General features: G+C 54.6%; 1 pseudogene and 8 gene segments (V, D, J or C); all 9 read right to left on the bottom strand.

Moving 5' to 3' along the window:
* Positions 1–360: 360 nt before the first annotated feature.
* Positions 361–868, bottom strand: LOC119251019 (T cell receptor beta variable 6-2-like). The segment is given in 2 exon segments: positions 361–713; positions 820–868. Coding segments are annotated over 2 exon segments (402 nt in total).
* A 590-nt stretch (positions 869–1,458) lies between these two features.
* Positions 1,459–2,535, bottom strand: LOC119251006 (T cell receptor beta variable 9-like; annotated as a pseudogene).
* Positions 2,536–3,742: 1,207 nt separating this feature from the next.
* On the bottom strand, positions 3,743–4,280 carry LOC119250995 (T cell receptor beta variable 6-1-like). The segment is given in 2 exon segments: positions 3,743–4,122; positions 4,229–4,280. Coding segments are annotated over 2 exon segments (429 nt in total).
* A 1,606-nt stretch (positions 4,281–5,886) lies between these two features.
* On the bottom strand, positions 5,887–6,423 carry LOC119250984 (T cell receptor beta variable 6-6-like). The segment is given in 2 exon segments: positions 5,887–6,269; positions 6,375–6,423. Coding segments are annotated over 2 exon segments (432 nt in total).
* A 593-nt stretch (positions 6,424–7,016) lies between these two features.
* On the bottom strand, positions 7,017–11,005 carry LOC119250974 (T cell receptor beta variable 6-1-like). The segment is given in 3 exon segments: positions 7,017–7,036; positions 10,032–10,454; positions 10,957–11,005. Coding segments are annotated over 3 exon segments (492 nt in total).
* A 312-nt stretch (positions 11,006–11,317) lies between these two features.
* Positions 11,318–12,665, bottom strand: LOC119250964 (T cell receptor beta variable 6-2-like). The segment is given in 3 exon segments: positions 11,318–11,406; positions 12,227–12,517; positions 12,617–12,665. Coding segments are annotated over 3 exon segments (429 nt in total).
* A 1,001-nt stretch (positions 12,666–13,666) lies between these two features.
* On the bottom strand, positions 13,667–18,003 carry LOC119250956 (T cell receptor beta variable 6-2-like). The segment is given in 4 exon segments: positions 13,667–13,765; positions 15,222–15,328; positions 17,426–17,845; positions 17,952–18,003. Coding segments are annotated over 4 exon segments (675 nt in total).
* A 775-nt stretch (positions 18,004–18,778) lies between these two features.
* LOC119250945 (T cell receptor beta variable 6-2-like) lies at positions 18,779–21,397 on the bottom strand. The segment is given in 4 exon segments: positions 18,779–18,864; positions 19,332–19,490; positions 20,935–21,240; positions 21,349–21,397. Coding segments are annotated over 4 exon segments (600 nt in total).
* A 571-nt stretch (positions 21,398–21,968) lies between these two features.
* LOC119250936 (T cell receptor beta variable 9-like) lies at positions 21,969–23,711 on the bottom strand. The segment is given in 3 exon segments: positions 21,969–22,136; positions 23,242–23,537; positions 23,663–23,711. Coding segments are annotated over 3 exon segments (513 nt in total).
* Between the last annotated feature and the right edge of the window lie 4,286 nt (positions 23,712–27,997).

Genomic DNA, 27,997 nt, shown 5'->3' with positions numbered 1-27,997 from the left:
AGGCTGAGCTCCACAGTGGGGGAGGGAGAGCTCCTGGGGAGCAGGTGTGGGGTCACAGCCCACAGCAGGAGTGAGCCTCCTCTGGAAGGAAGGGTCCATGTCCAGGCAGGGAAACAGACCCAGTCTCTGAGATGAGAAGGGACACAAGTGAGGGAGGATGGGGGCTGGGGCAGAGAGGCCAGGGGAGCTGTGCAAGATAAAATCAGCAGCCACAGGGGCATTGGCCCCAAGGCTCTGAGTCAGGTCAGGACAACTGAGACTGCTGTGCATGCGACTCCCTCCCCAGGAAAACACCACCTGCAGCAATCCAAGTGCTCCAGGGTTCCTGAGCTAAAAGTTTGCAAAGGGCTCTGCTGAGACCTAGGGTCCAGGCCCCTCTGCCTTCTTGTGCAGAGAGGAGCTGAGCCTGCAGCACTGTGCATCTCTGCTGGCACAGAAGTACACAGATGTCTGGTTGGGGGTGGCAGACTCCAGCGTGAGCAGGAAGTTCCCTGTACTTGGTCTGGAGACGATGTACCCATTGTGGATGTCTCCTTTGTCTGTATTATTGACGTCAAGGGAGTAATAGATCAGCCTCAGCCCGAATCCTGGGTCCTGGCGATACCAGTACATGTAGTCGTGGCTCATATCCTGGTCACAACTCAGGTTCCCACGCTGTGTTTTCATCAGGATCTGGAATCTGGGGCTCTGAGAGACCCCAGCCTTCACCACACCTGTGCACAAGGAGATGAAGCTGATGGAGCCGCAGACACAATGGAGAGGCTGAGCACTGAGGCCTTGACCATGTCCCCCAGGACAGGGGAACTGCCCAGGACTCACCTGCCTGCAGGAGACTCCAGACCCCCCAGCACAGGAGGGGGACACTCATGGCAGGGCCAGGAGACTGAGGGTGCTGGGGCTGTGGGTGCTGTGAAGGGAGTGAGGTTGTGCAGGGAGTGTTGTGAGATGTCACAGCCCTCCTGGCCCAGGGCCAACCTGTGATAGGGCCACGCCCCTCTCTGGGCTCCACTGACAAATGTCCAGTGAGCAGCTCAGAGTGGAAGGAGCATCATTTGAATCCATGCAGTCTCACAAGGGTCTGAACTCTCCATCAGTCAGTTTACAGCTTCAAGTAGATTTCACTTCCATGGTGTGATGCATCACAACAAACTGACTCTATTCATGTAAATTCACCTTTAGAAAGAATCCTGATCTTATCCTGGTAATTTTTATGAACTTTGTCTCAATATTCTGTTTGAAGATCAAGTGAGGCTCATCCTGTCACTGACCTTCCCCTGGGAGGGATTCCCCTGCTGTCTGATCCCACAGGTCAGGGCAGGGCCATTAGCATTTCTTTACAACACCCTTTTCTCTGTTTCTTGTCAAGTCCCTGACATGGACACTGACAAGGGCAGCTGGAGACTGTCCTGCCCCGGAGCCCAGCCCCATGTGTGGAGGGGCAGCAGCAGCAGACAAACCTCAAATGTCACTGCCCATCCCTGGGGAGACAGTGGGTGCTCAGAGCTCACAGGACCCCAGGAGCACAGCCGGGGAGGGTGACTCCAGGGTGAAGGGAAATGTTCTCTTTTCATTGGGTCATCCCATGCCATGGGGATGTCTCTTCATGGAGAACTACTGGCACTGAGTGATGCAAAAGTGGGACTCACAGGGGCTCTGGGGCCAGATCCCCTCCTTAGATGGCCTGCGCCAGCCCAGATGTGGCCATGACCTTCATGTTGTGAATCAGGTTTGAGCCTGGGACCACCGATCATGCAGCTGTTCATGCGGCCTGACATTGTGTTTCTCATTGGAGGGCCCTGAGGCTGTGTCTGGTCCCTGGGTCCAGCTCCTGTCCTGGGTCTAGGGCAGTCAGCAAACCCTGGGCTGGAAGGAACCATGAAGCCAGAGTTACCGGAGTAGCCTGTTCAGGACACTTCCTGCAGGAGTACAAATAATCAAAGTTATGATGAGTGATTTTTGCGTCTTTCCCCAGCGCTGAGCCTCCTGCTGCAGCCCCCGCCCTCACCCTCACTCCTGAGCTGGGCAGGAGGGATTTTGTGCTCTGGGCTGCTTCTCCTGCGGGGCTGTGCCAAGCTATTGGCACAAAAATATAGGCCCGCGTCCCTCAGCTCCACGGGCATCATGGTGAACTCAGAGCGATGGTCTTGAACTGCTTAACTGTGAATCGTTGAGGGAGACTTCCTTTATCTTGCTGTTTCCCATCATAATATTGAACCAGGAACTCGGGGCCCTGGTCCAGGGCCTGCTGGTACCAGTACACAGACTCGTGTCCAGTCTCATAGGAACATGTCAGGGTCACGTTCCGTCCTCTCACTGTGACCAGATGCTTAGGGTTCTGCATGACTTCAGAGTCCACTGGGCCTGTGGGAGGAGACACACAGGAGCTGAGGCAGAGCCAGGGGAAGCCTCTGCTCAGCCATCACCAGGGCAGGCTGGTCACCAGGCAGCTGAGCTCCTCCCGGGCTCCCCAGGGTGCCAGGACCCACCTGCTCCCAGGAGACAAAGGGCCACAGAGCAGAGGATCCTGGAGTCCATGGCAGCCTCAGGCCCTGGCAGCTCCTGGCTCAGGGGGGTCTGAGTTAGTCACCTCCTGGCCCTGACTGGGCACTTGCCGCTGATGTCACTGCTGTGATGTCACTGCCCTGAAGTTCCTCTCCCTGCAGGACTCCCCTGGCCTGCTGCACCTTTAACAGGACCCAAGGCTGGTCACTCTCTGTCCATTCCTGTCTGCACAGCCCGCATGTGGGTGGGTGTGGGCTCAGCCCTCCCCATATGCCCACACACTCCCCTTCTTATCTGCCTGTCCTGCCTGCTGCTAGTTTCCCTTCCCTTGTCCCCCAACTCCTTAACCTCCACTTCCTGTGCAGGTGCAGGGAGCTGCCTCCTTGGAGCAGGCTGAGGTCCAGGCCCACATCTACTACCCTAGACAGTGGAGTCTCTCTGTCTCCAGGTGTTCTGGGACCCTCTAGTGACTCAGTCCCCTGAGTCACTGACAAGGCATGTGCCCAAGACTCCCCTTCAGCTGGGCCATCCTGGGCAATGTCTCCCCCTCTGGTGTAACCCACATTCCTGAGCCCACAGAACCTCCCAGTGGCCACAGGTCCTCAGGTCCATGTATTCCTCTCTGGTGTGTGAGTAAGCCAGAGCAGACAGTTCTGCACCAGCCAGGTCCCCAGCTCTCTGTTTACTGCCCTCTCAGCCTGGCTGCCTTAAGGCTGATCTTTAACTCCATCCTGAGATTTTGTGAACTCATTGTATGAACCAGCATTTTGGTTAAGAAGGGAGTGATTATTACACCACTGCAATTAGGATGTGATGGTGGAAAACACCGTGCAGAGATGCAGGCCATGATAACCATGTTTCCAAACTCAGCTCCTTTTGATCAGCTTGAGATGGAAGACTGTCCCTGAGGGCGATTTCTCTGCTAGAGTCCAAAAGGCCAAGAACTGAGCGAAGGGTATGTCTGAGACGAGGTCTCATCCTGCTGTCTCCACTGACCCCTCGCTCTGACCAGAGCTCCTGGTGTCCAGGCTACTCTAGCATTACAGAAGCTCATGAAGACACAGAGCCCCCCACTGCCTAGGGGGGAGTCTGTGCCCCCTTGATGAGAAATTTCCTAGTTAGGGTCTGGAAATATGATTCAAGTACCACTGTTGGGTGACCATACCCCTGGGACAGGTGTGACTCACTCAACTGGGTTCACACCTCCTGCAGGACCCCTTTACTGCAGGCTTCCCTGAGCTCAGAGTCTGCAAAGGGCTCTGCTGTTTCCCAGGGTGCAGGGCCCTCCCTTCTTGTGCAGAGAGGTGGTGAGCCTGCAGCACTGTGCTTCACTGCTGGCACAGAAGTACACAGATGTCTGGGAGGGGGAGGCAGAATCCAGCGTGAGCAGGAAGTTCCCCGTATTTGGTCTGGAGGCATTATACCTATCGGGGAAGTCCCCTTTGTCTATGGATCCAAAAGTATATGAGTAATAGATCAGCCTGAGCCCGAGTCCTGGGTCCTGGCGATACCAGTACATGGAGTTGTGCCTCATATCCTCGACACAACTCAGGTTCCTGCTCTGTCCAGTCTTCAGGATCTGGAATCTGGGGCTCTGAGAGACCCCAGCCTTCACCACACCTGTGCACAAGGAGATGAAGCTGATGGAGCCGCAGACACAACGGAGAGGCTGAGCACTGAGGCCTTGACCTTGTCCCCTAGGACCGGGGCCCCGCCCAGCACTCACCTGCCTGCAGGAGACCCCAGACCCCCCAGCACAGGAGGGGGACGCTCATGGCAGGGACAGGAGACTGAGGGTGCTGGGGCTGTGGATGCTGCTGAGAGGGGAGCGGGGCTGTGAGGGAGTGTTGTGAGATGTCACAGCCCTCCTGGCCCAGGGCCAGCCTGTGACAGGGCCACGCCCCTCCCCAGGCTCAATGACAAATGTCCAGAGCAGCTCAGAGAGGGAGGAGCAGCATCCAGGGCTCAGGAGTGGTCTGAACTCTCCGTCAGTCAGTTGATAGCTGCATGTAGATTTCCTTCCTATGCTGTAACTCTTCACAGTACACTGACATTCTCATCTAGATGGTCTGTAGTTTCTCTTGTAGGAAAATCCTGATGTGATCCTGGGGTTTTTATGATCCTCTGCCCCAGCTGCTCCCAATATTGTGTTTGAAATTTAAGTCTGGCCCATCCTTCCTGTCCTTCCACCCCCAGAGTCCCCTGCTGTCTGGTCCCAAGCCCCAGGGCAGGAGCTCCAGCAGTTCACACTCATTTTGCTGTTTCCTGTAAGTCACTGACCCGGGACACTGGCCTGGGCTCACATGATTCCTGTTTCTAATCTGAGTCTCCTGACATTCAGTCCAGGGTAAAACCACAGGGCCCGTGTCTGGCCGAGGCAGCACCCCCAGGGCTGGCATGAAGGACAGACACTGAAGCAGAAACTGAGGGGGCCCCTGATGCTGTAACCATGTCTCAGACCTTGACCTGGGTGGGAGCCGGTTCCATGTCTGTGTCCAGGATTTTCTGCCCCAAGAGATTGAAGGCCATTGATGTCAATGATATGATGTTCCATGATAAGATGGCACATACCACTCATGTTTTCCTCGCTATGTTTAATTGTGGCAGGTCATATATCTAACTTTTAATGCATTTGGAGTTCATTTTTGTGTATGGAATTAGAGTGATCCAAATTCATTCTTTTTGGTGTGACCTTCTGGCTTCCCCAGCACCATTTATTAAAGACTCTGTATATGCCCCCCATTATGTGGTTCATTTATATCATATGATCAGGCAGGTAATGAGAGGCCTGCTCACTTCTGTGACCACTTCCCCGGCCAGTCAGTGCTTTTCATTCATTCATTCATTCATTCCTTCATTCACGCCCCCATCTCGCTCACCATTCTCTCTGGATGGGATCCCTGTAAAGCACATTGTAATGAGCACAGAGTCAGAGCATTTACCTTCATGGGGTTAACATCTACTTGAGAATCAAACCCGTACAGGTACTAGAAACTCCATCGAGCCTAAATTCACCCACTAAGGGCACAGGCAAGCAGGAGGTTTATGAGAAGGAGGCTGAGCTCCACAGTGGGGGAGGGAGAGCTCCTGGGGAGCAGGTGTGGGGTCACAGCCCACAGCAGGAGTGAGCCTCCTCTGGAAGGAAGGGTCCATGTCCAGGCAGGGAAACAGACCCAGTCTCTGAGATGAGAAGGGACACAAGTGAGGGAGGAGGGGGGCTGGGGCAGAGAGGCCAGGGGAGCTGTGCAAGATAAAATCAGCAGCCACAGGGGCATTGGCCCCAAGGCTCTGAGTCAGGTCAGGACAACTGAGACTGCTGTGCATGCGACTCCCTCCCCAGGAAAACACCACCTGCAGCAATCCAAGTGCTCCAGGGTTCCTGAGCTAAAAGTTTGCAAAGGGCTCTGCTGAGACCCAGGGTCCAGACCCCTCTGCCTTCTTGTGCAGAGAGGAGGTGAGCCTGCAGCACTGTGCATCACTGCTGGCACAGAAGTACACAGATGTCTGGTTGGGGGTGGCAGACTCCAGCGTGAGCAGGAAGTTCTCCGTACTTGGTCTGGAGACGATGTACCCATGGTGGATGTCTCCTCTGTCTGTATTATTGACATCAAGGGAGTAATAGATCAGCCTCAGCCTGAATCCTGGGTCCTGGCGATACCAGTACATGTAGTCGTGTTTCATATCCTGGACACAACTCAGGTTCCAACGCAGTGTTTTCATCAGGATCTGGAATCTAGGGTTTTGAGAGACCCCAGCCTTCACCACACCTGTGCACAAGGAGATGAAGCTGATGGAGCCCAGATATAATGGAGAGGCTGAGCACTGGGGCCTTGACCGTGTCCCCCAGGAGAGGAGCCCCGCCCAGGACTCACCTGCCTGCAGGAGACCCCAGACTCCCCAGCATAGGAGGGGGACACTCATGGCAGGGACAGGAGACTGAGTGGGCTGGGGTGATGTGGGTGCTGAGAAGGGAGTGAGGCTGTGAGGGAGTGTTGTGAGATGTCACAGCCCTCCTGGCCCAGGGCCAACTGGTGACAGGGCCACGCCCCTTCCCTGGCTCCTGTGACAAATGTCCAGTGAGCAGCTCTGATGGGAGGATATTCATTTGAATCCATGCAGTCTCAGAAGTGTATGAACTCCCCATCAGTCAGCTTACAGCTTCAAGTAGATTTCACTTCCATGGTGTGATGCATCACAACAAACTGACTCTATATGTAAATTCACCTTTAGAAAACATCCTGATCTTATCCTGGTAATTTTTATGAACTTTGTCCCAGATGCTCCCAATACTCTGAATATCAAGAGAGACTCACCCTGCCACTGACCTTCCCCTGGGAGGGATTCCCCTGCTGTCTGATCCCACAGCTCAGGGCGGGGCCATTAGCATTTCATGACAACACCCTTTTCTCTGTTTCTTGTCAAGTCCCTGACATGGACACTGACCAGGGCAGCTGGAGACTGCCCTGCCCGGAGCCCAGCCCCGTGTGTGGAAGGGCAGCAGCAGCAGACACACCTCACATGTCACTGCCCATCCCTGGGGAGACAGTGGGTGCTCAGAGCTCACAGGACCCCAGGAGCACAGCCGGGGAGGGTGACTCCAGGGTGAAGGGAAATGTTCTTTTTTCCTTGGGTCATCCCATGCCACAGGAATGACTCCTCATGGGAACTACTGGCACTGAGTGATGCAGAAGTGGGGCTCACAGGTGCTCTGGGGCCAGATCTTCTCCTTAGAGGGCCTGCGCTGACCCAGATCTGTGGCCGTACCCGTCATGTTGTGAATCAGGTTTGAGCCTGGGGCCCACAGATCATGCAGCTGTTCCTGTTGCCTGACCTTGTGTTTCTTATCTGAGGGCCCTGAGGTTGTGTCCAGTCCCTGGGCCCAGCTCCTGTCCTGGATCTGGGGCAGTCAGCAAACCCAGGACTGGAAGGAGCCGTAAAGCCAGAGTCACAGGAGTAGCCTGTTTAGGACACTGCCTGCTGGGGAATAAATAATCAAAGTTATAATGAGTGATTTCTGTGTCTTTCCTCCAGGGCTGAATCTCCTGCTGCAGCGCCCGCCCTCCCCCTCACTCCTGAGCTGGACAGGAGGGTGTTTGTGCTCTGGGCTGCTGCTCCTGCGGGGCTGTGCCCAGCTGTTGGCACAGAGATACAGCGGTCCCCAGCTCCACGGGCATCAGGGTGAGCTCAGAGCGATGGTCTTGAACTGCTCAACTGTGAATCATTGAGGGAGACTTCCTTTTTCTTGCTGTTTCCCATTGTAATACTGAACCAGGAACCTGGGGCCCTGGCCCGGGGCCTGCTGGTACAAGTATATAGACTTATGTCCAGTCTCATAGGAAAAACTCAGGGTCACGTTATGTCCTCTCGCTGTGGCCAGATGCTTAGGGTTCTGCGTGACTTCAGAGTCCACTGGGCCTGTGGGAGGAGACACACAGGAGCTGAGGCAGAGCCAGAGGAAGCCTCTGCTCAGCCATCACCAGGGCAGGCTGGTCAGCAGGCAGCTGAGCCCTCCTGGTCTCCCCAGGATGCCAGGAACCACCTGCTCCCAGGAGACAAAGAGCCACACAGCAGAGGAGACTGGAACCCATGGCGGCCTCAGGTCCTCGCAGCTCCTGGCTCAGGGGGGTCTGAGTTTGTCACCTCCAGGGCCCTGACTGGGCACTTGCCGCTGATGTCACTGCTGAGACGTCACTGCCCTGCTGTTCCTCTCCCTGCAGGAATGCCCTGGCTGGCTGCTCCTTTAACAGGACCCAAGGATGGACACTCTCTGTCCATTCCTGTCTGCACAACCCACACGTGGGTGGTTGTGGGCTCAGCCCCTCCCCATATGCCCACAAGCACACCTTTTCCTCTGCCTGTCCTGCCTGCTGCTAGTTTCCCTTCCCTTGTCCCCCAACTCCTTAACCTCCACTTCCTGTGCAGGTGCAGGGAGCTGCCTCCTTGGAGCAGGCTGAGGTCCAGGCCCACATCTACTATACTGGACAGGGGAGTCTCTGTGGCTCCAGGTGTTCTGGGACCTTCCAGCGACTCAGTCCTCCTCCCTGACAAGGCATGTGGCCAAGACTCCCCTTCAGCTGGGCCCTCCTAGACACTGTCTCCCCCTCTGGTGTAACCCACATCCCTGAGCCTACAGCACCTCCCAGTGGCCACAGGTCCTCAGGCCCATGGATTCCTCTCTGGTGTGTGAGCCAGAGCAGACAGTCCTCAGCCAGCCAGGTGCCCAGCTCTCCATTTACTGCTCTCCGGCTGACGATTTAAGTTTGACCTTCAATTCCACCCTTAGCTTGTGTGAGTCGGTGTATGAACCAGCATTTCGATTAAGAAGGGAGTATTTTTTATATCTTTGCAATTAGTATGTGATGATGGACAAATAGTCTGTGATGGACCAGCCACAAAAACAACTTGGTTCTAACCACAGCTCCTCCTGATTGATGAAATCTAAATATTTCCTCATTTTTTTTACTAGTTATTCCTGAGTATTAGATACTGCAGTTTTAGAGAGGATTTATATATTTTACACAAAATTTCTGACTTTATGAATCCTTAAAATGCGCCAGCCCAAACTAACACATGCAGCTGGGACTAGAGTCCTTACATTTAATTCCCTTAACCTTTAGACATCCTTGTTCTTTTCTGTTATATCCTATCCCTAACCTGAAAATATATCTCACTATCAGAATTACATTAGTAGGTTTTAAATTTTATGTATTTCCTATTATAAATTTCATAGCAGAGATGTAAGGCTTATACGGACCAATGCACAGATGCTCGTCCCACAAGAGAACATTCTATGCAAGCTCTTAACACACTCTCTCTGCCTCGTGCTCACTCGCATTCACACACGGGAGCTCAGGTTGGGAGGCCCGGACCTGAGTGTGAAACCCCACGCAGAGTCCTTGCATCAGAGAATTGCTCGTGATCAGTGAATGAAGACGATCAGGGGGCAAAAGTCATAGTTCACTATTTATTTCCGAGTCTTTCAGAGTAAAATCTCTCTCCCTCTGAGTACCAGGCTATTATGTCAGTAGACGAGCACATTCTGTCAGTCCTGACTTAACCCGCAGGTGGGACGTGGTCAGTGGGGACCAGGCCTGGGTTGGGAGATGTGGGCTGAGCGCATGTGCACCCCGGGCACAGGAGGCCGGACCTTGGGCCTCCCTGGACATGGCAGATATGGCCTGAGAGTCTGAGGGGCTCAGGGCGGTGACTGTAGTCAGAGGAGGGAGGACAGTCGGGGATCGTCCTCCATCCTATAGACGTTTGGGTGTTTCCCTTTCCTGGCTGGGGCAGGGCCTCCATAAGGGGCAGCGTCACCGGCTCCCCCAGAGGGCAGGCTGGTCCCTCAGCCCTGATCTACCTTTGATGAGTCAACAGATCACAGAGGACATCAACTCCCATCAAGGACAAGCAGAGAAGCAAAAGAAAGTTCCCATCTCAGCCAAGGAGCAGCGAGGCCTGGCGAGCCCAGCATGATCACCAGTAACCAAGGACACAGCTGACCCAGAGGCATGAGAGGTGTGACTCGTCACCTGGGTTCACACTGCCCAGGGCCTCAGGGCTCCAGGGTTCCCTGTTCTGGGTCAGCAAAGGGCATGATGAGTCCCGGGGTGCTGGTCCCGCCTTCTTGTGCAGAGAGGAGGTGAGCCTGCAGCGCTGTGCATAGCTGGTGGCACAGAAGTACACAGCTGTCTGGGAGGTGGTGGCAGACTCCAGCCTGAGCAGGAAGTTCTTCTTATTTGGTCTGGACACGTTGTACCCTTTAGGGATGTCACCTTCGTTTATACTCTTGGAGGTAATGGAGTAATAGATCAGCCTCAGCCTGAGTCCCGGGTCCTGGCGATACCAGTACATGGAGTCGTGGTTCATCTCCTGGACACAACTCAAGTTCACCCTCTGTCCTTTCTTCAGGATCTGGATTCTGGGGTCCTGAAAGACCCCAGCCTTCACCACACCTGTGAAGGACGAGATGAAGCTGATGGAGCCCAGATATAATGGAGAGGCTGAGCACTGGGGACTTGACCGTGTCTCCCAGGACAGGGGCGCCGCCCAGGACTCACCTGCCTGCAGAAGACCCCAGACCCCCCAGCACAGGAGGGGGACGCTCATGGCAGGGACAGGAGACTGAGGGTGCTGGGGCTGTGGGTGCTGCTGAGAGGGGAGCAGGGCTGTGAGGGAGTGTTGTGAGATGTCACAGCCCTCCTGGCCCAGGGCCAACCTGTGACAGGGCCAGGCCCCTCCCCGGACCCCAATGACAAATGTCTAGTGAGCAGCTCAGAGTGGAAAGAGCAGCATCTGAATCCAGGGCTCCCAAGTGGTCTGAACTCTCAGTCAGTCAGTAGATAGTTGCATGTAGATTTCATTCAGATGCTGTAACTCCTCATAATACATCACCAGAGCAGGCTGGTCAGCAGGCAGCTGAGCCCCTTCCAGGCTCCCCAGGGTGCCAGGACCCACCTGATCCCAGGAAACAAAAGGCCACACAGCAGAGGAGCCTGGAGCCCATGGCGGCCTCAGGCCCTGGCAGCTCCTGGTTCAGGGGGGTCTGAGTTAGTCACCTCCTGGGCCCTGACTGGGCACTTGCTGCTGATGTCAGTGCTTTGATGTCACTGCCCTACTCTTCCTCTCCTGCAGGACTCCACTGGCCTGGTCACTCTGTCCATGCCCTGTCTGCACAGCCCGCACATGGTGGGTGTGGGCTCAGTCCCTCCCCATTTGCCCAAAACCACCTGCTCTCCTCTGCCTGGCCCTCCTGTCACCAGTTGCCCAGCACGTGACCCCCTGCCTTCTTCACTCTCCAATCCAGTGCAGACTGTGGTCAAGGCCGTGTCCACCTCCGTGGGTGAGGAGTCTCAGCCTCTCCAGGGGTCCTGGGACCTCCCAGTGACTCAGTTCCCCTCCCTGACAAGGCATGTGGCCAAGACTCCACTTTGATGGGCCCTCCTGGGCACTGTCTCCCCACATCTGTGGGCCCACAGCACCTCCCAGTGGCCACAGATCCTCAGGCCCATGGATTCCCCTCCCTTGAGGGAATCAGAGCAGACATGCCTCCTCCAACCAGGTGCCCAGCTCTCCATTTACTGCCCTCTCAGCCTGGCTGCCTTAAGGCTGATCTTTAACTCCACCCTGAGATTTTGTGAACTCATTGTATGAACCAGCATTTTGGGTAAGAAGGGAGTGATTATTACACCACTGCAATTAGGATGTGATGGTGGAAAACACCGTGCAGAGATGCAGGCCATGAAAACCATGTTTCCAAATGCAGCTCCTCCTGATCATGGACGAGATGAACGACTGTCCCTGAGGGCGATTCCCCTGCTAGAGTCCAAAAGGCCAAGAATTGAGCCAAGGGTGTGTCTGAGACGAGGTCTCATCCTGATATCTCCGCTCACCCCTCGCTCTGACCAGAGCTCCTGGTGTCCAGGCTATTCCAGCATCACAGAAGCTCATGAAGAATCAGAGCCCCCCACTGCCTATGGGGGAGTCTGTGTGCCCCCTCGATGAGAAATTTCCTAGTTAGGGTCTGGAAATATGATCCAAGTATCACTGTTGGGGGACCATTCACCTGGGACATGTGTGACTCACTCAACTGGGTTCACACCTCCTGCAGGACCCCCCTATTGCAGGGTTCTCTGAGCTCAGAGTCTGCAAAGGCCTCTGTTGTTTCCCGGGGTGCAGGGCCCTTCCTTCTTGTGCAGAGAGGAGGTGAGCCTGCAGCACTGTGCATCACTGCTGGCACAGAAGTACACAGATGTCTGGGAGGGGGAGGCAGACTCCAGCGTGAGCAGGAACTTCTGCTTTTTTGGTCTGTAGACATTATACCCATCGGGGAAGTCTCCTTTGTCCTTGGATCCAACAATATATGAGTAATAGATGAGCCTCAGCCCGAGTCCCGGGTCCTGGCGATACCAGTACATGGACTCATGGTTCATATCCTGGACACAACTCAGGTTCCTGCTCTGTCCTGTCCTCAGGATCTGGAATCTGGGGGTCTGAGAGACCCCAGCCTTCACCACACCTGTGCACAAGGAGATGAAGCTGATGGAGCTGCAGACACAACAGAGCGGCTGAGGCCTTGACCGTGTCCCCCAGGACAGGGGCCCCGCCCAGAACTCACCTGCCTGCAGGAGACCCCAGACCCCCCAGCACAGTAAGGCGATGATCATGGCAGGGCCAGGAGACTGAGGGTTCTGGGGCTGTGGGTGCTGAGAAGGGAGCGGGGCTGTGAGGGAGTGTTGTGAGATGTCACAGCCCTCCTGGCCCAGGGCCAACGTGTGACAGGGCCACGCCCCTCCCCGGGCTCCAATGACAAGTGTCCAGGGCAGCTCCGAGTGGAGAGTGTTTTCCTAAATGACCGAAGTGTTAATCTTTGCTCAACTCTTTGTAAATCAGTGTGAAAGTTTATGTGTGTGTATATATATAAACATATATATATGTATATAAATACAATGATATTATTCTTCACATCACATTGGTCTCATTATATTTACATCTTTAAAACTTAGTAAAAATGTTTGTTGGATCCTGATGTGAGCTATGGCTGGTGAGTTCCAAATAATCCAAGATTTTTTTCTGGCATCCAGTGACCCGGTCCTGCTTCTGTCCTTCAGTCTTTAGTGTTGGCACTGCTGTCTGGTCCCCAAACCCCAGGGTAGGATCGTCAACATTTCAGGCTCATATTGCTGTTTCTATTTTTTTTTAAAGATTCATTTATTCATGCATACAAGAACCGGGGTACAGGCCAGATGCGCGGTAGAGCAAGAGGATTCACCAGAGACAGAACAGAATGGGCAACAGAACAGACAGACTGACTGAAATACCCTGCTGAGGGGAGCAGCGGGTGAGACAGGAGAGGTCTGCTGTGCCATGTGGGTAGCTCCCCAGCTGCCAGGGATTGAACCCACACTGCAGAGGCTGCGGCCAGCTTCACAGTGCTGCGCTCAACCGCCTGTGCCACCGGGGAGGCCCACGTTTAGCTGTTTCTTACAGATTACTGACTTGGCACACTGGCCCGGCAGCTGGAGACCATCCTGCCCCAGAGCCCTGCACCATTTGTGGAGTGGCAGTGGCCACAGATATACCCAGCCGGTCACTCTCCTTCCTGGGGGATCAGTGGGTGCTCAGAGCTCACAGGATGTCCTGCCCAGGAGCACTGGTGGGGAGGGGCTCAGAGGAAGGGCAGATCCAGGGAGATGGAAAATGTTCTCTTTTCATCTGGAACATCCCATGTCATGGGGGCATCTACCTGCAGAACCGCTGTCACTGACTGATAAATGGACGGGGGTGACAAAACGGAATCCCGACCTCAGAGGACCTGGGTCAGCTCAGATCTGCGGCCTGACCTCCATGTTCTGAATCAGGGTTGAGCCTCGGCCCCACACCATGCAACCAGTGCTGAGGCCGTGACCTTGTGTTTCTGAGGTCCTGCGGGTGTGCCGGGTCCCTGGGCCTCCAGCTCCCGTGCTGGGTGTGAGATGTCAGCGTCCCAGGGGCCAAGAGAAGGACACAGACCCTGAGCCCAGAATCACAGGAGGAGCCTGATGTTGGAAACTCAAGTCCAGGCTCTGGCCTGTGGCCTGGAACACCAGGGGGTCCCTGTCGGTGCCCAGGACTCTGCCCAGGACGGAGGACACGCAGCAGGGGACTGGAAGCAACAAGGCCAGAGCAGGAGGGGGCTCCCCTCTGCACTCAGTGTCCCGGGGAGCTCATCAGTCACCCATGTCACTAGAGCACCTCCTCTGGAAGGTCAGATCCTGAAGGAAGGAATGTCCCTTTATTTAATGCATCACAGGGGAGAGTTTCCAACACGGGATTAGAGCCCACGGGCCAGTAATGGGCCCCTCCCCCTGCATCCTAAGGGCTGTTGCTTTTGGTCACTTTGTCTATTTCAAGGGCTAATCCCTAATGGTTCTGTGTGGAGGGAGAAAGGTATTACATTTGTCTTCAGGTTGTGTAAAAAACTGAAGTTTTATTGATGATGAAGGCATTTCAGGGGCACAGGCAAGGGTCAGTGACGTGCGGTTTTCCCCCCATGCTGCTTTTACCTGGAAATATCACAGTTTAGCAGTGAACGTGCCTCTCCCCTGACAGGTGATTTCCTTGCGACGTCAGACATTAAATGACTGTCGGGCACATTTCACATGACAGCCCTTACATCTACAGCAAGACCATGGTTATTCTCATTTGCTCTTGGATGGAGACACAGCAAAAAATTAATGATGCAAAACTGTGCAATGAAAGGAAGCAATGAATGAGTATCAGCCCTTGAGGACCTTGCCTCAGAGTCACTGCCTCAGGACAGCGCACGCACGCGCTGTGTGGACGCCCCTTCTGGGCTGAAATTTCATTAAAGCATCCTGCTCACACACCTCCGCGGAGGTCACGTGTCCTAGGCGCCTGCAGGCCATGGGGCTGAAAGCTGTGACCTTCCTTTTAGTCCTTCCAGGGCTGAGCCTCCTGCCCCAGCCCCGCCCTCACCCTCACTCCTGAGCTGGGCAGGAGGGTGTTTGTGCTCTGGGCTGCTGACCTGCGGGGCTTGCCAAGCAGCTGGCACAGAGGTACAGGGCCGCGTCCCCAGCTCCACGGGCCTCATGTTCAGCTCAGAGCGATGGTCAGTGAACTGCTTAACTGATAATCAGCCAGGTCTGTGTCCTTTGTTGTTTTCTTTCCCATTGTAACATTCAACCAGGAACTCAGGGCCCTGGCCAGGGGCCTGCTGGTACCAGTACACAGACAGTTCCAGACTCATAGGAACATGTGAGGGTCACGTTCTGTCCTCTCACTGTGACCAGATACTTGGGGTTCTGCGTGACTTCAGAGTCCACTGGGCCTGTGGGAGGAGACACACAGGAGCTGAGACAGAGCCAGGGGAAGCCTCTGTTCAGCCATCACCAGGGCAGGCTTGTCACCAGGCAGCTGAGCACTTCCCGGGCTCCCCATTGTGCCAGGACCACCTGCTCCCAGGAGACAAAGGGCCACACAGCAGAGGAGCCTGGAGCCCATGGTAGCCTCAGGCCCTGGCAGCACCTGGCTCAGGGGGGTCTGCGTTAATCACCTCCTGGGTCCATTGGGCACTTGCTGCTGATGTCACTGCTGTGATGTCACTGCCCTGCTGTTCCCCTCCCTGCAGGAATCCCCTGGCCTGTTGCGCCTTTAACAGGGCCCAAGGCTGGTCACTCTCTGTCCATGCCCTGTCTGCGTAGTCCGCATGTGGGGGGGTGTGGGCTCAGCCCCTCCCCCTATGCCATAAACACCCCTTCTCCTCTGTCTGCCCTACCTGCCCCTAGTTTCCCAACCCTTGGCCCCCAACTCCTCCACCTCTACTTCCTGTGTAGGTGCAGGGAGCTGCCTCCTTGGTGCAGGCTGAGGTCCAGGCCCACATCTACTACCCTGGACAGGGGAGTCTCTGTGGCTCCAGGTGTTCTGGGACTTTCCAGCGACTCCTTCCCCCTCCCTGACAAGGCATGTGGCCAAGACTCCCCTTCAGCTGGGCCCTCCTGGACACTGTTCCCCCCTCTGGTGTAACCCACATCCCTGGGCCCACAGCGCCTCCCAGTGGCCACAGGTCCTCAGGCCCATGGATTCCTCTCTGGTGTGTGAGCCAGAGCAGACAGTCCCCCAGCAGCCAGGTGCCCAGCTCTCCATTTTACTGCTCCCCAGCTGACGATTTAAGTTTGACCTTTAATTCCACCATAGCTTGTGTGAGTCGGTGTATGAACCAGCATTTCGATTTAGAAGGGAGTAATTTTTATATCTTTGCAATTAGTATGTGATGATGGACAAATAGTCTGTGATGGACCAGCCACAAAAACAACTTGGTTCTAACCACAGCTCCTCCTGATTCATGAAATCTAAATATTTCCTCATTTTTTTTACTAGTTATTCCTGAGTGTTAGATACAGCAGTTTTAGAGAGGATTTATATATTTTACACATAATTTCTGATTTTGTGAAGTCTTAAAATGTGTCAGCCAAACTAACACATGCAGCGAGCACTAGAGTCCTTGTATCTAAATCCCTTAACCTTTAGACATCCTTGTTCTTTTCTTTTATATCCTATTCCTAACCTGGGTGATGAGTCTCACTATCAGCATTACATTAGAAGATTTTATATTTTATATATTTTACATTATAAATTCCCATACCAGAGATGTAAGGCTTATATGGACCAATGCACAGATGCTTGTCCCACAAGAGAACATTCTATGCAAGCTCTTAACACACTCTCTCTGCCTCGTGCTCACTCACGCTCACACACGGGAGCTCAGGCTGGGAGGCCAGGACCTGAGTGTGAAACTCCATGTACAGTCCTTGCATCAGAGAATTGCTTGTGATCAGTGAATGAAGACGAGCAGGGGCAAAAGTTATAGTTTACTATTTATTTCCGAGTCTTTCAGAGTAAAATCTCTCTCCCTCTGAGGCCCGGGCTCTCATGTCAGTAGACGAGCATGTTGTTTGAGTCCCGACTTAACCCGCTGGAGGGACGTGATCAGGGGAAGAAAGGACTGCGAGACGCGGATCAGAGCGCATGTCCATCCCGGGCATAGGAGGCCCGGCCTCGGGCCTCACTGGACATGGCAGAGGTGGCCTAAGAGTCTGAAGGGATCAGGGTGGTGACTGGTCAGACAGTCAGGGAATGTCCACCATCCTGTAGGTGTGTTTGGGTTTTGCAGTTTCCTGGTTGGGGCACGGCCTTCATGAGGGGCAGAGTCACCGGCACCCCCCTGAGGGCAGGCTGGTCTTCACCTTGGATGCCACTTTGATGAGTCAACAGATCACAGAGGACATCAACTCCCATCAAGGACAAGCAGAGAAGCAAAAGAAAATTCCCATCTCAGCGAAGGAGAAGCGAGGCCTTTGAGCCCAGCATGATCACCAGTAACCAAGGACACAGCTGACCCAGAGGCATGCAAGGTGTGACTCATCACCTGGATTCACAATGCCCAGGGCCTCAGGGCTCCTGGGTTCCCTATTCTGGGTCTGCAAAGGGCATGATGAGTCCGGGGTGCAGGGCCCTGCCTTCTTGTACAGAGAGGAGGTCAGTCTGCAGCGCTGTGCATAGCTGGTGGCACAGAAGTACACAGCTGTCTGGGAGGTGGTGGCAGACTCCAGCGTGAGCAGGAAGTTGGCTGTGCTTGGTCTAGAGACCTTGTACCCATCGGGGATGTCTCCCTTGTATATCTCATTGCGGATTGAGTAGTGGATCAGCCTCAGCCCAAGTCCCCGGTCCTGGCGATACCAGTACATGTAGTCGTGGTTCATATCCTGGACACAACTCAGGTTCCTGCTCTGTCCTGCCCTCAGGATCTGGAATCTGGGGCTCTGAGAGACCCCAGCCTTCACCACACCTGTGCACAAGGAGATGAAGCTGATGGAGCCACAGACACAGCGGAGAGGCTGAGCACTGAGGCCTTGACCTTGTCCCCCAGGACAGGGGCCCCGCCCAGGACTCACCTGCCTGCAGGAGACCCCACACCCCCCAGCACAGGAGGGGGACGCTCATGGCAGGGACAGGAGACTGAGGTGCTGGGGCTGTGGGTGCTGAGAAGGGAGCAGGACTGTGAGGGAGTGTTGTGAGAGGTCACAGCCCTCCTGGCCCAGGGCCAACCTGTGACAGGGCCACGCCCCTCCCCGGGCTCCAATGACAAATGTTCAGAGCAGCTCAGTGTGAGACAAGCATCATTTGAATCCATGCTGTGTCACAAGGGTCTGAACTCTCCTTCAGTCAGCTTACAGCTTCACGTAGATTTCACTTCCATGGTGTGATGCATCACAACAAACTGACTCCATTCATGTAAATTCACCTTTAGAAAAAAATCCTGCTCTTATCCTGGTAATTTTTATGAACTTTGTCCCAGATGCTCCCAATATACTGTTTGAAGATCAAGAGAGACTCATCCTGTCACTGACCTTCCCCTGGGAGGGATTCCCCTGCTGTCTGATCCCACAGCTCAGGGCGGGGCCATTAGCATTTCATGACAACACCCTTTTCTCTGTTTCTTGTCAAGTCCCTGACATGGACACTGACCAGGGCAGCTGGAGACTGTCCTGCCCGGAGCCCAGCCCAGTGCGTGGAGGGGCAGCAGCAGCAGACACACCTCACATGTCACTGCCCATCCCTGGGGAGACAGTGGGTGCTCAGAGCTCACAGGACCCAGGAGCACAGCCGGGGAGGGTGACTCCAGGGTGAAGGGAAATGTTCTCTTTTCCTTGGGTCATCCCATGCCACAGGAATGTCTCCTCATGGGAACTACTGGCACTGAGTGATGCAAAAGTGGGGCTCACAGGTGCTCTGGGGCCTCCTTAGAGGGCCTGCGCCGACCGAAATCTGTGGCCGTGCCCTTCATGTTGTGAATCAGGTTTGCACCTGGGGCCCACAGATCATGAAGCCAGTCTGTGGCCTGACCTTGCGTTTCTCATCTGAGGGTCCTGGGGGGCTGCCGGGTCCGTGGGCCCAGCTCTGTCCTGGGTATCGGGGAGTAGCAAACCCGGGACTGGAAGGAGCCATGAAGCCAAAGTGACAGGAGCAGCCTGCTCAGGACACTTCCTGCAGGGGAATAAATAATCAAAGTCATATTTAGTGATTTCTGTGTCTTTCCCCAGGGCTGAGCCTCCTGATGCAGTCCCCACCCTCACCCTCACTCCTGAGCTGGGCAGGAGGGTGTTTGTGCTCTGGGCTGCTGCACCTGCAGGGCTGTGCCAAGCTGCTGGCACAGAGATACAGACCCGCGTTCCCCAGCTCCACGGGTATCGTGGTGAGCTCAGAGCGATGGTCTTTGAATTGCTCAACTTTGAATCATTAAGGGAGACTTCCTTTTTCTTGCTTTTTTGTACCATAATACTGAACCAGGAACTCGGGGCCCTGGCCCAGGGCCTGCTGGAACCAGCACACATACTGGTCTTTAGTCTCATAGGAACATGTCAGGGTCACGTTCTGTCCTCTCGCTGTGACCAGATACTTGGGGTTCTGCGTGACTTCAGAGTCCACTGGGCCTGTGGGAGGAGACACACAGGAGCTGAGGCAGAGCCAGGGGAAGAGTCTGCTCAGCCATCAACAGGGCAGTCTGGTCACCAGGCAGCTGAGCCCCTCCCTGTCTCCCCAGGGTGCCAGGACCCACCTGCTCCCAGGAGACAAAGGGCCACACAGCAGAGGAGCCTGGAGCCCATGGTGGCCTCAGGCCCTGGCAGCTCCTGGCTCAGGGGGGTCTGAGTTAGTCACCTCTGGGCCTGATTGGGCACTTGCCGCTGATGTCACTGCTGTGACATCACTGCCCTGCTGTTCCTCTCCCTGCAGGTCTCCCGTGGCCTGCTGCACCTTTAGCAGGGCCCAAGGCTGGTCACTCTCTGTCCATTCCTGTCTGCACAGCCCGCATGTGGGTGGGTGTGGGCTCAGCCCCTCCCCATATGCCCACAAACACCCCTTCCCCTCTGCCTGTCCTGCCTGCTGCTACTTTCCCATCCCTTGTCCCCCAACTTCTTAACCTCCACTTCCCGTGCAGGTGCAGGGAGCTGCCTCCTTGGTGCTGACTAAGGTCAAGGCCCACGTTTACATCCCTGGGCAGGGGAGTATCTCTGGCTCTAGGTGTTCAATGAACTTCTAGCAACTCAGATCCCTCCCTGACAAGGCATGTGCCAAGACTCCCCTTTGATGGGACCTCCTCACTGTCTCCCCCTCTGGTGTAACCCACATCTGTGGGCCCACAGCGCCTCCCTGTGGTCACAGGTCCCCAGGCTCATGGATTCCCCTCCTGTGAGGGAATCAGAGCAGACATTCCTCCTCCAACCAGGTCCCCAGCTCTCCATTTACTGCCCTCTCAGCCTGGCTGCCTTAAGGCTGATCTTTAACTCCACCCTGAGATTTTGTGAACTCATTGTATGAACCAGCATTTTGGGTAAGAAGGGAGTGATTATTACACCACTGCAATTAGGATGTGATGGTGGAAAACACCGTGCAGAGATGCAGGCCATGAAAACCTGTTTCCAAACGCAGCTCCTCTTGATCTAGAGGAGATGAGCGACTATCCCTGAGGGCGATTCCCCTGCTAGAGTCCAAAAGGCCAAGAATTGAGCCAAGGGTGTGTCTGAGACAAGGTCTCATCCTGCTGTCTCCACTGGCCCCTCACTCTGTCCAGGACTCCTGATGTCCAGACTACTCCAGTATCACAGAAGCTCACGAAGAGACAGAGCCCCCCACTGCCTATGGGGGAGTCTGTGTGCCCCCTCAATTGAGAAATTTCCTAGTTAGGGTCTGGAAATATGATCCAAGTATCACTGTTGGGGGACCATTCACCTGGGACAGGTGTGACTCACTCAACTGGGTTCACACCTCCTGCAGGACCCCTTTACTGCAGGGTTCCCTGAGCTCAGAGGCTGCAAAGGGCTGTGTTGTTTCCCGGGGTGCAGGGCCCTTTCTTCTTGTGCAGAGAGGAGGCGAGACTGCAGCGCTGTGCATAGCTGGTGGCACAGAAGTACACAGCTGTCTGGGAGGTGGTGGCAGACTCCAGCGTGAGCAGGAAGTTGTTTTTGTTTGGTCTAGAGACCTTGTACCCCTGGAGGATGACTCCACTGGCGATGCTATTAGCACCCGTTGAGTAATGGATCTGCCTCAGCCCGAGTCCCTGGTCCTGGCGATACCAGTACATGGAGTTGTGTCCCATATCCTGGACACAACTCAGGTTCCTGCTCTGTCCAGTCTTCAGGATCTGGAATCTGGGGCTCTGAGAGACCCCAGCCTTCACCACACCTGTGCACAAGGAGATGAAGCTGATGGAGCCACAGACACAATGGAGAGGCCGAGAACTGAGGCCTTGACCGTGTCAAGGCCAGGACAGGGGCCCCGCCCAGGACTCACCTGCCTGCAGGAGACGCCAAACCCCCCAGCACAGGAGGGGGACGCTCATGGCAGAGATAGGAGACTGAGGGTGCTGGTGCTGTGGGTGCTGATGAGAAGGGAGTGGGGCTGTGAGGGAGTGTTGTGAGATGTCACAGGCCTCCTGGCCCAGGGCCAACCTGTGACAGGGCCACGCCCCTCCCTGGGCTCCAATGACAAGTGTCCAGAGCAGCTCAGAGTGGGAGGAGCAGCATCTGAATCCAGGGCTCCCAAGGGGTCTGAACTCTCCGTCAGTCAGTTGATAGCTGCATGTAGATTTCCTTCCTATGCTGTAACTCTTCACAGTACACTGACATTCTCATCTAGATTCTCTGTAGTTTCTCTTGTAGGAAAATCCTGATGTGATCCTGGTGGTTTTTATGACTCCTGTGTCCCAGCTGCTCCCACTATTCTGTTTGAAATTTAAGTCTGGCCCATCCTTCCTGTCCTTCCACCCCCAGAGTCCCCTGCTGTCTGGTCCCAAGCCCCAGGGCAGGAGCTTCAACAGTTCACACTCATTGTGCTGTTTCTTGTAAGTCACTGACCCGGGACACTGGCCTGGGCTCACATGATTCCTGTTTCTAATCTGAGTCTCCTGATGTTCAGTCCAGGGTAAAACCACAGGGCCCGGGTCTGGGCGAGGCAGCACCCCCAGGGCTGGCATGAAGGACAGACACTGAAGCAGAAACTGAGGAGGCCCCTGATGCTGTAACCATGTCTCGGACCTTGACCTGGGCGGGAGTGGGTTCCATGTCTGTGTCCAGGATTTTCTGCCCCAAGAGACTGAAGGCCACGCAGCAGGGTGACGGGAGCTCAACTTATTTCTCCCTTCTGCACCCTAGTGCATACTGGATTCCATCACGTTATTTAAGTTACAATCCAGTTTCCTCTTCTTTAAAATGGAAGCAGTCACTGCATCTGCCTCTTGTTTCACTCTGTTCATTGACATTTTTAGTTGAATACCTTTGTGCTATGCAGAAAATTATTACTGAGCTCCAGCGTCAGTATCTTCTGAGTCTTCTACCTGAAACGTCTTGACCCAGGAAAGCAGTTACTGTTCTCAGCATGTGCATCCGCAGTGGGTCTGCACCAGCACGGCTGGGGACTTAGTAGGAAGAGTCAGATAGTTCGGGTAAGTACTGAGCATTTAGCAGTGCAGACCCTAAAACTCTAAAGCCAAGAAACACTTATTTTCATTATTTATTTTATGTGCTACAGCATCTTGTATAAAATTAGGGATGTAAAAATGTTGCATAAAGGAGTGTAATGAGCCCCATGGGTATGTTATTATGTTGCTGCACTTCCCTTGTAAACATCATGCTCCATTTCTGCTGCTGGAAGGGCACCCTTGGGGGCTCCTGCCCACACAGGTGCCAGCAGATCCGGGTGCCAGCTGATCCGCTCCAGGCTGCAGTACAGGAGCCTGTGTTTCTTCTCTGTCACAAGGAAGGATCGATGAGACTTTCTGATCCTGATGTCCCATGTTCCTTGGAGTTTTCAGGGTGGAGGTTGTGAATATCCATATGAAAGCATGAGCTGCCCAGTCCTGCTAATGTGGACCTGGCAGAGGAAGCCAGATGGGGGCCAGGTGTATGGGGTGGGGTTTGGGGCAGGTGTTGAGGAACAGACGTGAGGTTGATGTGTTGTTCCACGGTTTGAAATGTGGGCCTGGGAAGGTGACCTCTGTGCAGACATGTAAAGAGTAATCCATTCATCCATTCTTGCCTTTTCATTTTCTGTGTCATGCAAGAGCCCCAGAGACACTGTCCTGCCCCCAGGGCTGAGCCTCCTGCCCCAGCCCCGCCCTCCCCCTCACTTCCTGAGCTGGGCTGGAGGGTTTTTGTGCTCTGGGCTGCTGCTCTTGTAGGGCTGTGCCTTGCTGCTGGCGCAGAGATACAGGGCCGTGTCTCCCAGCTCCACGAGGCTCACATTCAGCTCAGGGCTACTATTGCTTTTGAACTGCCCAGCTTTGAACCGGTCAGAGTTCCTTCCTTTTTCTTTCTCTTCCCCATTATAACACCGAACCAGGAACTCGGGGCCCTGGCCCGGGGCCTGCTGGTACCAGTACACAGCGAGGTGTCCAGTCTTATAGGAACATCTCAGGGTCACGTTCTGTCCTCTCATTGTGACCAGATACTTGGGGTTCTGTGTGACTTCAGAGTCCACTGGGCCTGTGGGAGGAGACACACAGGAGCTAAGGCAGAGCCAGGGGAAGCCTCTGCTCAACCATCACCAGGGTAGGCTGGTCAGCAGGTAGCTGAGCCCCTCCCAGGCTCCCCAGGGTGCCAGGACCCACCTGCTCCCAGGAGACAAAGGGCCACACAGCAGAGGAGCCTGGAGCCCATGGTGGCCTCAGGCCCTGGCAGCTCCTGGCTCAGGGGGGTCTGAGTTAGTCACCTCCTGGGCCCTGACTGGGCACTTGCTGCTGATGTCACTGCTGTGACGTCACTGCTCTGCTGTTCCTCTCCCTGCAGGACTCCCCTGGCCTGCTGCACCTTTAGCAGGGTCCAAGGCTGGTCACTCTCCGTCCATGCCCTGTATGCACAGCCCACACGTGGGTGGGTGTGGGTTGCACCCCTTTCCATGTGCCCTCAAACACCCTTTCTCCTCTGCCTGTCCCTCCTGCCTCTAGTTACTCCCAACTCCTTCAGCCTCTACTTCCTGTGCAGGTGCAGCGAACTGCATCCTTGGTACAGGCTGAGGTCAAGATCCCTGTCTACTTCCTGGGCAGAGGAGTCTGTGTGGATCCAGGTGTCCTGGGACTCGCAGTGACTCAGTCCCCCTCCCTGACACAGGCATGTGGCCAAGACTCCTTTTCACTGGGCCTTCTGGGCACTGCCCTCCCCCCACAGCACCTGCAAATCTGCGGTCCCACAGCGCCTCCCAGTGGTCATTGCCACAGACACAGGGATTCTTGTCTATAAATCATAACAGAAATTCCCACCCCCACCTATGGGACTGTCCCCCATATTAACCCCACCCACCCTTCTGTCTCACTCTCAACTGCCAGTACACTCACACACCACACACACACACACACACACACACACACACACACACTCATCCTTCCGACCTGACTGATTTGGAATGGATCTCATCCACTTCAGCCAGTGGAAGCAAAGATTGAATCAACCAATAATGGATTAAGAAGGTAATAATTTTTATATTTTTGCACTCTTCTGCTAATGTGGCAAAGACAAGCCAATATAATTCAGGCCATAAAAATAAACAGTCAGATGATCTCAGTTGAATCCATCCTGGAAATACTATCCAGGGGGCCACAGCCCAGACCCCGCTCAACCCTCCTATTCCACAAATGAGTTAACTGGGCCCAATCCACAGCCCAGCGCCCTGAGGCAGGAAAGCTGCAGAGAGTCTAGAAGCTGCCAGGTGTGTGTGAAGGCAGGGAGTGTCCCTGAGAGGCTATGGCTGAGCTGTTGGCTCAGGGGTACGTGGCCAGCCTTACCCCCATCCCTCCGCTCAGCCCTCCCCTGCACCTGCTGGATCCTCGGCAAGCAGAACAACCCCTCCCCGTCTCAGCCAGGAATCTATCTTTGAAAAAGTTGGCCTTCCCTAAAGAAATCCTGTCATAGAAGGAAACCAGAAACTCCATTCTCTTTCTAGAGGGTCTGTTGGTAGCAGTAGAGATAGGGATGATGACAAGTGGGGTCACACCTCAGAGGCACGCTCTGCCCCATCTCTGCAATCTGGTGGCCAGGGAGGGCATGGGCGGACACCAGGCTCCATTTGTCCTGTGGGAAGAGGCAGAGGCCAGCAAGAGAAGGGGGTGAAGTCTAAGCTGCCGTAGGGAAGGGAGGGTGGGGATCTCTCACACCTATTCCCGGGAGCACAGAGCACCCAGCATAGGAGCTGGTGGTCCATGGAGGGCCGGGGGAGCTGACGCATCTCTCAGCGAGCAGCGGGTCAGTAAGGTCAGGGCAGGTGCGATGACATCACCATCTCAGATGGCACCCTGAGACTCGGGAGCACCCCCACTGCAGGGGGAGCCTTCGTGTGGCTGTAAAATGTTCAAACCCCGGGTGCCCTGGATGCCTCCAGCGGGGGCAGACATAATGTAACCACACACAGACCCTCTGAGAACTAGACCTGCGTTTCAGATCAACGTCAGAGGTTCCCTCTCTCCACCGCCGTGGTGAGCACCCATCCAGCCAGCAGCTGTCTGGCTGCTACAGCACGAGCTGAAGACCCCAAGAATTAGCATCAAAGAGGCGGGAGGAAAAGAGCTAAGCCTGAAAGTGTTCAAGCTCCAGAGGAAGAGAAGCCAGTGAGGACCCGAGACCCCAGCTGTGCGGCAGAGAGAGGGATCCAGAGACCCAAACCAGATGGGGGGCCTCCTCCTCCGTGAGGAGCCAGGGTCAGGGGGTGCGTTTTGAAAAATGTGGAGTATGTTGGGAGGTGGGGCTGGGGCTGAGACCGGGTGTAACCTGGATGGAAAGAGCAGTCGGGGGTCCCTGTGGAAGGAGGCAGGAGGGCTGCTGAGGCACAGCGGAGTCTCACCAGAGCTCCAGGCCGATGGAGGATGCCTGGGGGAACTTGAACTTGAACCTGCCTGTCCTGCCTTCACCCTCAGGCCCAGTGCTGTCAAGACCCAGCCAGGCCACAGCTGTCGCTGCCTGTGGGGGTGCCCCTGAGCCAACAGGTGGTGTGTGGGGGTGACATCTGTATGGGACCCAGTGGGAAAGGCTTCTGAGCCTCGGGGCCCCCAGGGCTTCCTGGCTGGGGGCAGGAGGTTTGTGCATGGGGAGGAGCTGGCTGTGTGGCTGTGTGGGTGCTGCTGGCGCACAGATACAGGGCGGAGTCTTCTGGTTTCAGGGAGTCCAGGCGAAGGTCTAAGCGGGTCCTGTGTGGGCTGTCAGGTGAGAAGCGAATGGGCACGGTGTTGTTTCCGGTCATTTTTTCATAACTGTAGGCAAACATGAGCTCCGGTGGTCTCTTTGCATTCTGCTTATACCAGTACATGGCGTTGTGGCCCAGGTGTTGTTCACACTTCAGGGTCCCCTTAGTTCTCATCCCCATGACCAGGTGCTTTGGTGTCTGAGTAACTTCAGGGTCCATGCGGACTATTGGCAAAGGGACAAAATTTAGACAAAACCCCCGAAGAAGGAGATGGCTGCAGCCACAGGGAAATGACTCGGAGTCTGAGGACAGCCCCCTGAACCCCAGACTTACCTGCCCCCAGAAGACAGAGGGTCACACAGCAGAGCAGCCTGCAGCCCATGGCAGAGTCAGGGCTGGGGCCTCCCTCTAACTAGGATGTCCTGGTCAGGGGGCTGGGCTCTGGCCTCCTTGGCCTTGGTTGGTGGTTTTGCCTGTGATGTCACCATGTCTCACGGCTTCCCAACCCCTTTCGGGCCTTATATAGATGCTGATAGACGGTGGATTTGTAGCGAATGGGCTGGGGTATTCTTCTGACAGTTGCTCTTTTACTACTAGCTGCCCTCCTCATAGAGAGTCTCCATGTGTCCTTCCAAACACCCTTCTCACAGGGAGAGCATTCCGCGGTCTCAGTGCCCAAGTGTGATGGAGGCTTTGGCCCAGGTCCCTGGAGGGCGTGCCTCCACCCTGCACCAGGGCCTGTTTCTGACTAGTAGAACTATGAACCTGCAGGTGTCAGACCCCGTGAAGAGATGGGGGCACCATCCAAGGGATAAGCCACCCTCATTCCCTATAATTGAGGGTGCTGATCTTGGCTGGATTTACCTAGAGCAAACAGATTGCAGCAAGAGCAACACTAGGCATCCAATGCAAGACAAGGGACCATCAATTTAATTCAGAAAATGACTAGTTTAGTATCTTTGCAAAGTCTAAAATTGATGGCCCCAACTGATGTAAGGATGGAGCCCAATGTCTTCACTTCCCTCTTCGCTCTATCCCTCCACTCCCAGCCCCTTTACCACACACCCCAGCCTCACATGTGTCAATAGAGCCACTGTGCCTCCTTGTGGCCAAAGCTGCACTTTTCTTGGCCACTTGTCAGCCCATCTACAGAATCCAGGCTCATCCAGCCCTCCTTCCACAGACTGGGGGAACAGCTAGTAGAGAAGGGTATGAAAATCTAGGGGAGTGTGGAGGAAAGAGATAACAAAGAATCTAAAACAACAAAAACAGTGGCCATATTTTCACTCATCCAGACACATATTCAATTTTTACTCAACAGAGACTGTTTGTATCTGTATTCTTAGTAATGAGCAAAACAGAAATTATTGCAGGCCCTGTGGAGCTTATAGGCCATCTTAAATACTCGCTGAGGAATCTTTGGGGCAAGCACATAATGCCACATCTTCACACACAGGATTCTATTTTAGTGGGTAATTACACATAGTCACATTAACCGTTACAAGGGCATAAAATAGTCCTTAAGAAATGGAACATAAGCAATGGATTCAGAATTTCAGTATTTAAATAGCTTAATATATGTGATGCCATATTTTCTTATCTGTTACATCAGGGGAACTGAAACAAAACCATCTCTAAAACTCATCCTTTTCTAACATGTTGGAAATTAAATCACTGGATCTATAGAACGTTTTCTAATTTGGAACCAGCAAGGATGACCCACCAAGAGTCATTTCTACTTTACTATTTAAACTCTCTTTTGATGTTCCTTGTC

The sequence above is a fragment of the Talpa occidentalis genome, unplaced genomic scaffold, assembly GCF_014898055.3.
Source record: "Talpa occidentalis isolate TD23 unplaced genomic scaffold, MPIMG_talOcc4v2.1, whole genome shotgun sequence".
NCBI classification, from domain to species: domain Eukaryota; kingdom Metazoa; phylum Chordata; class Mammalia; order Eulipotyphla; family Talpidae; genus Talpa; species Talpa occidentalis.
The sequence above is the reverse complement of the archived record's forward strand: the minus strand, read 5'-3'. Positions and strand labels throughout refer to the sequence as shown.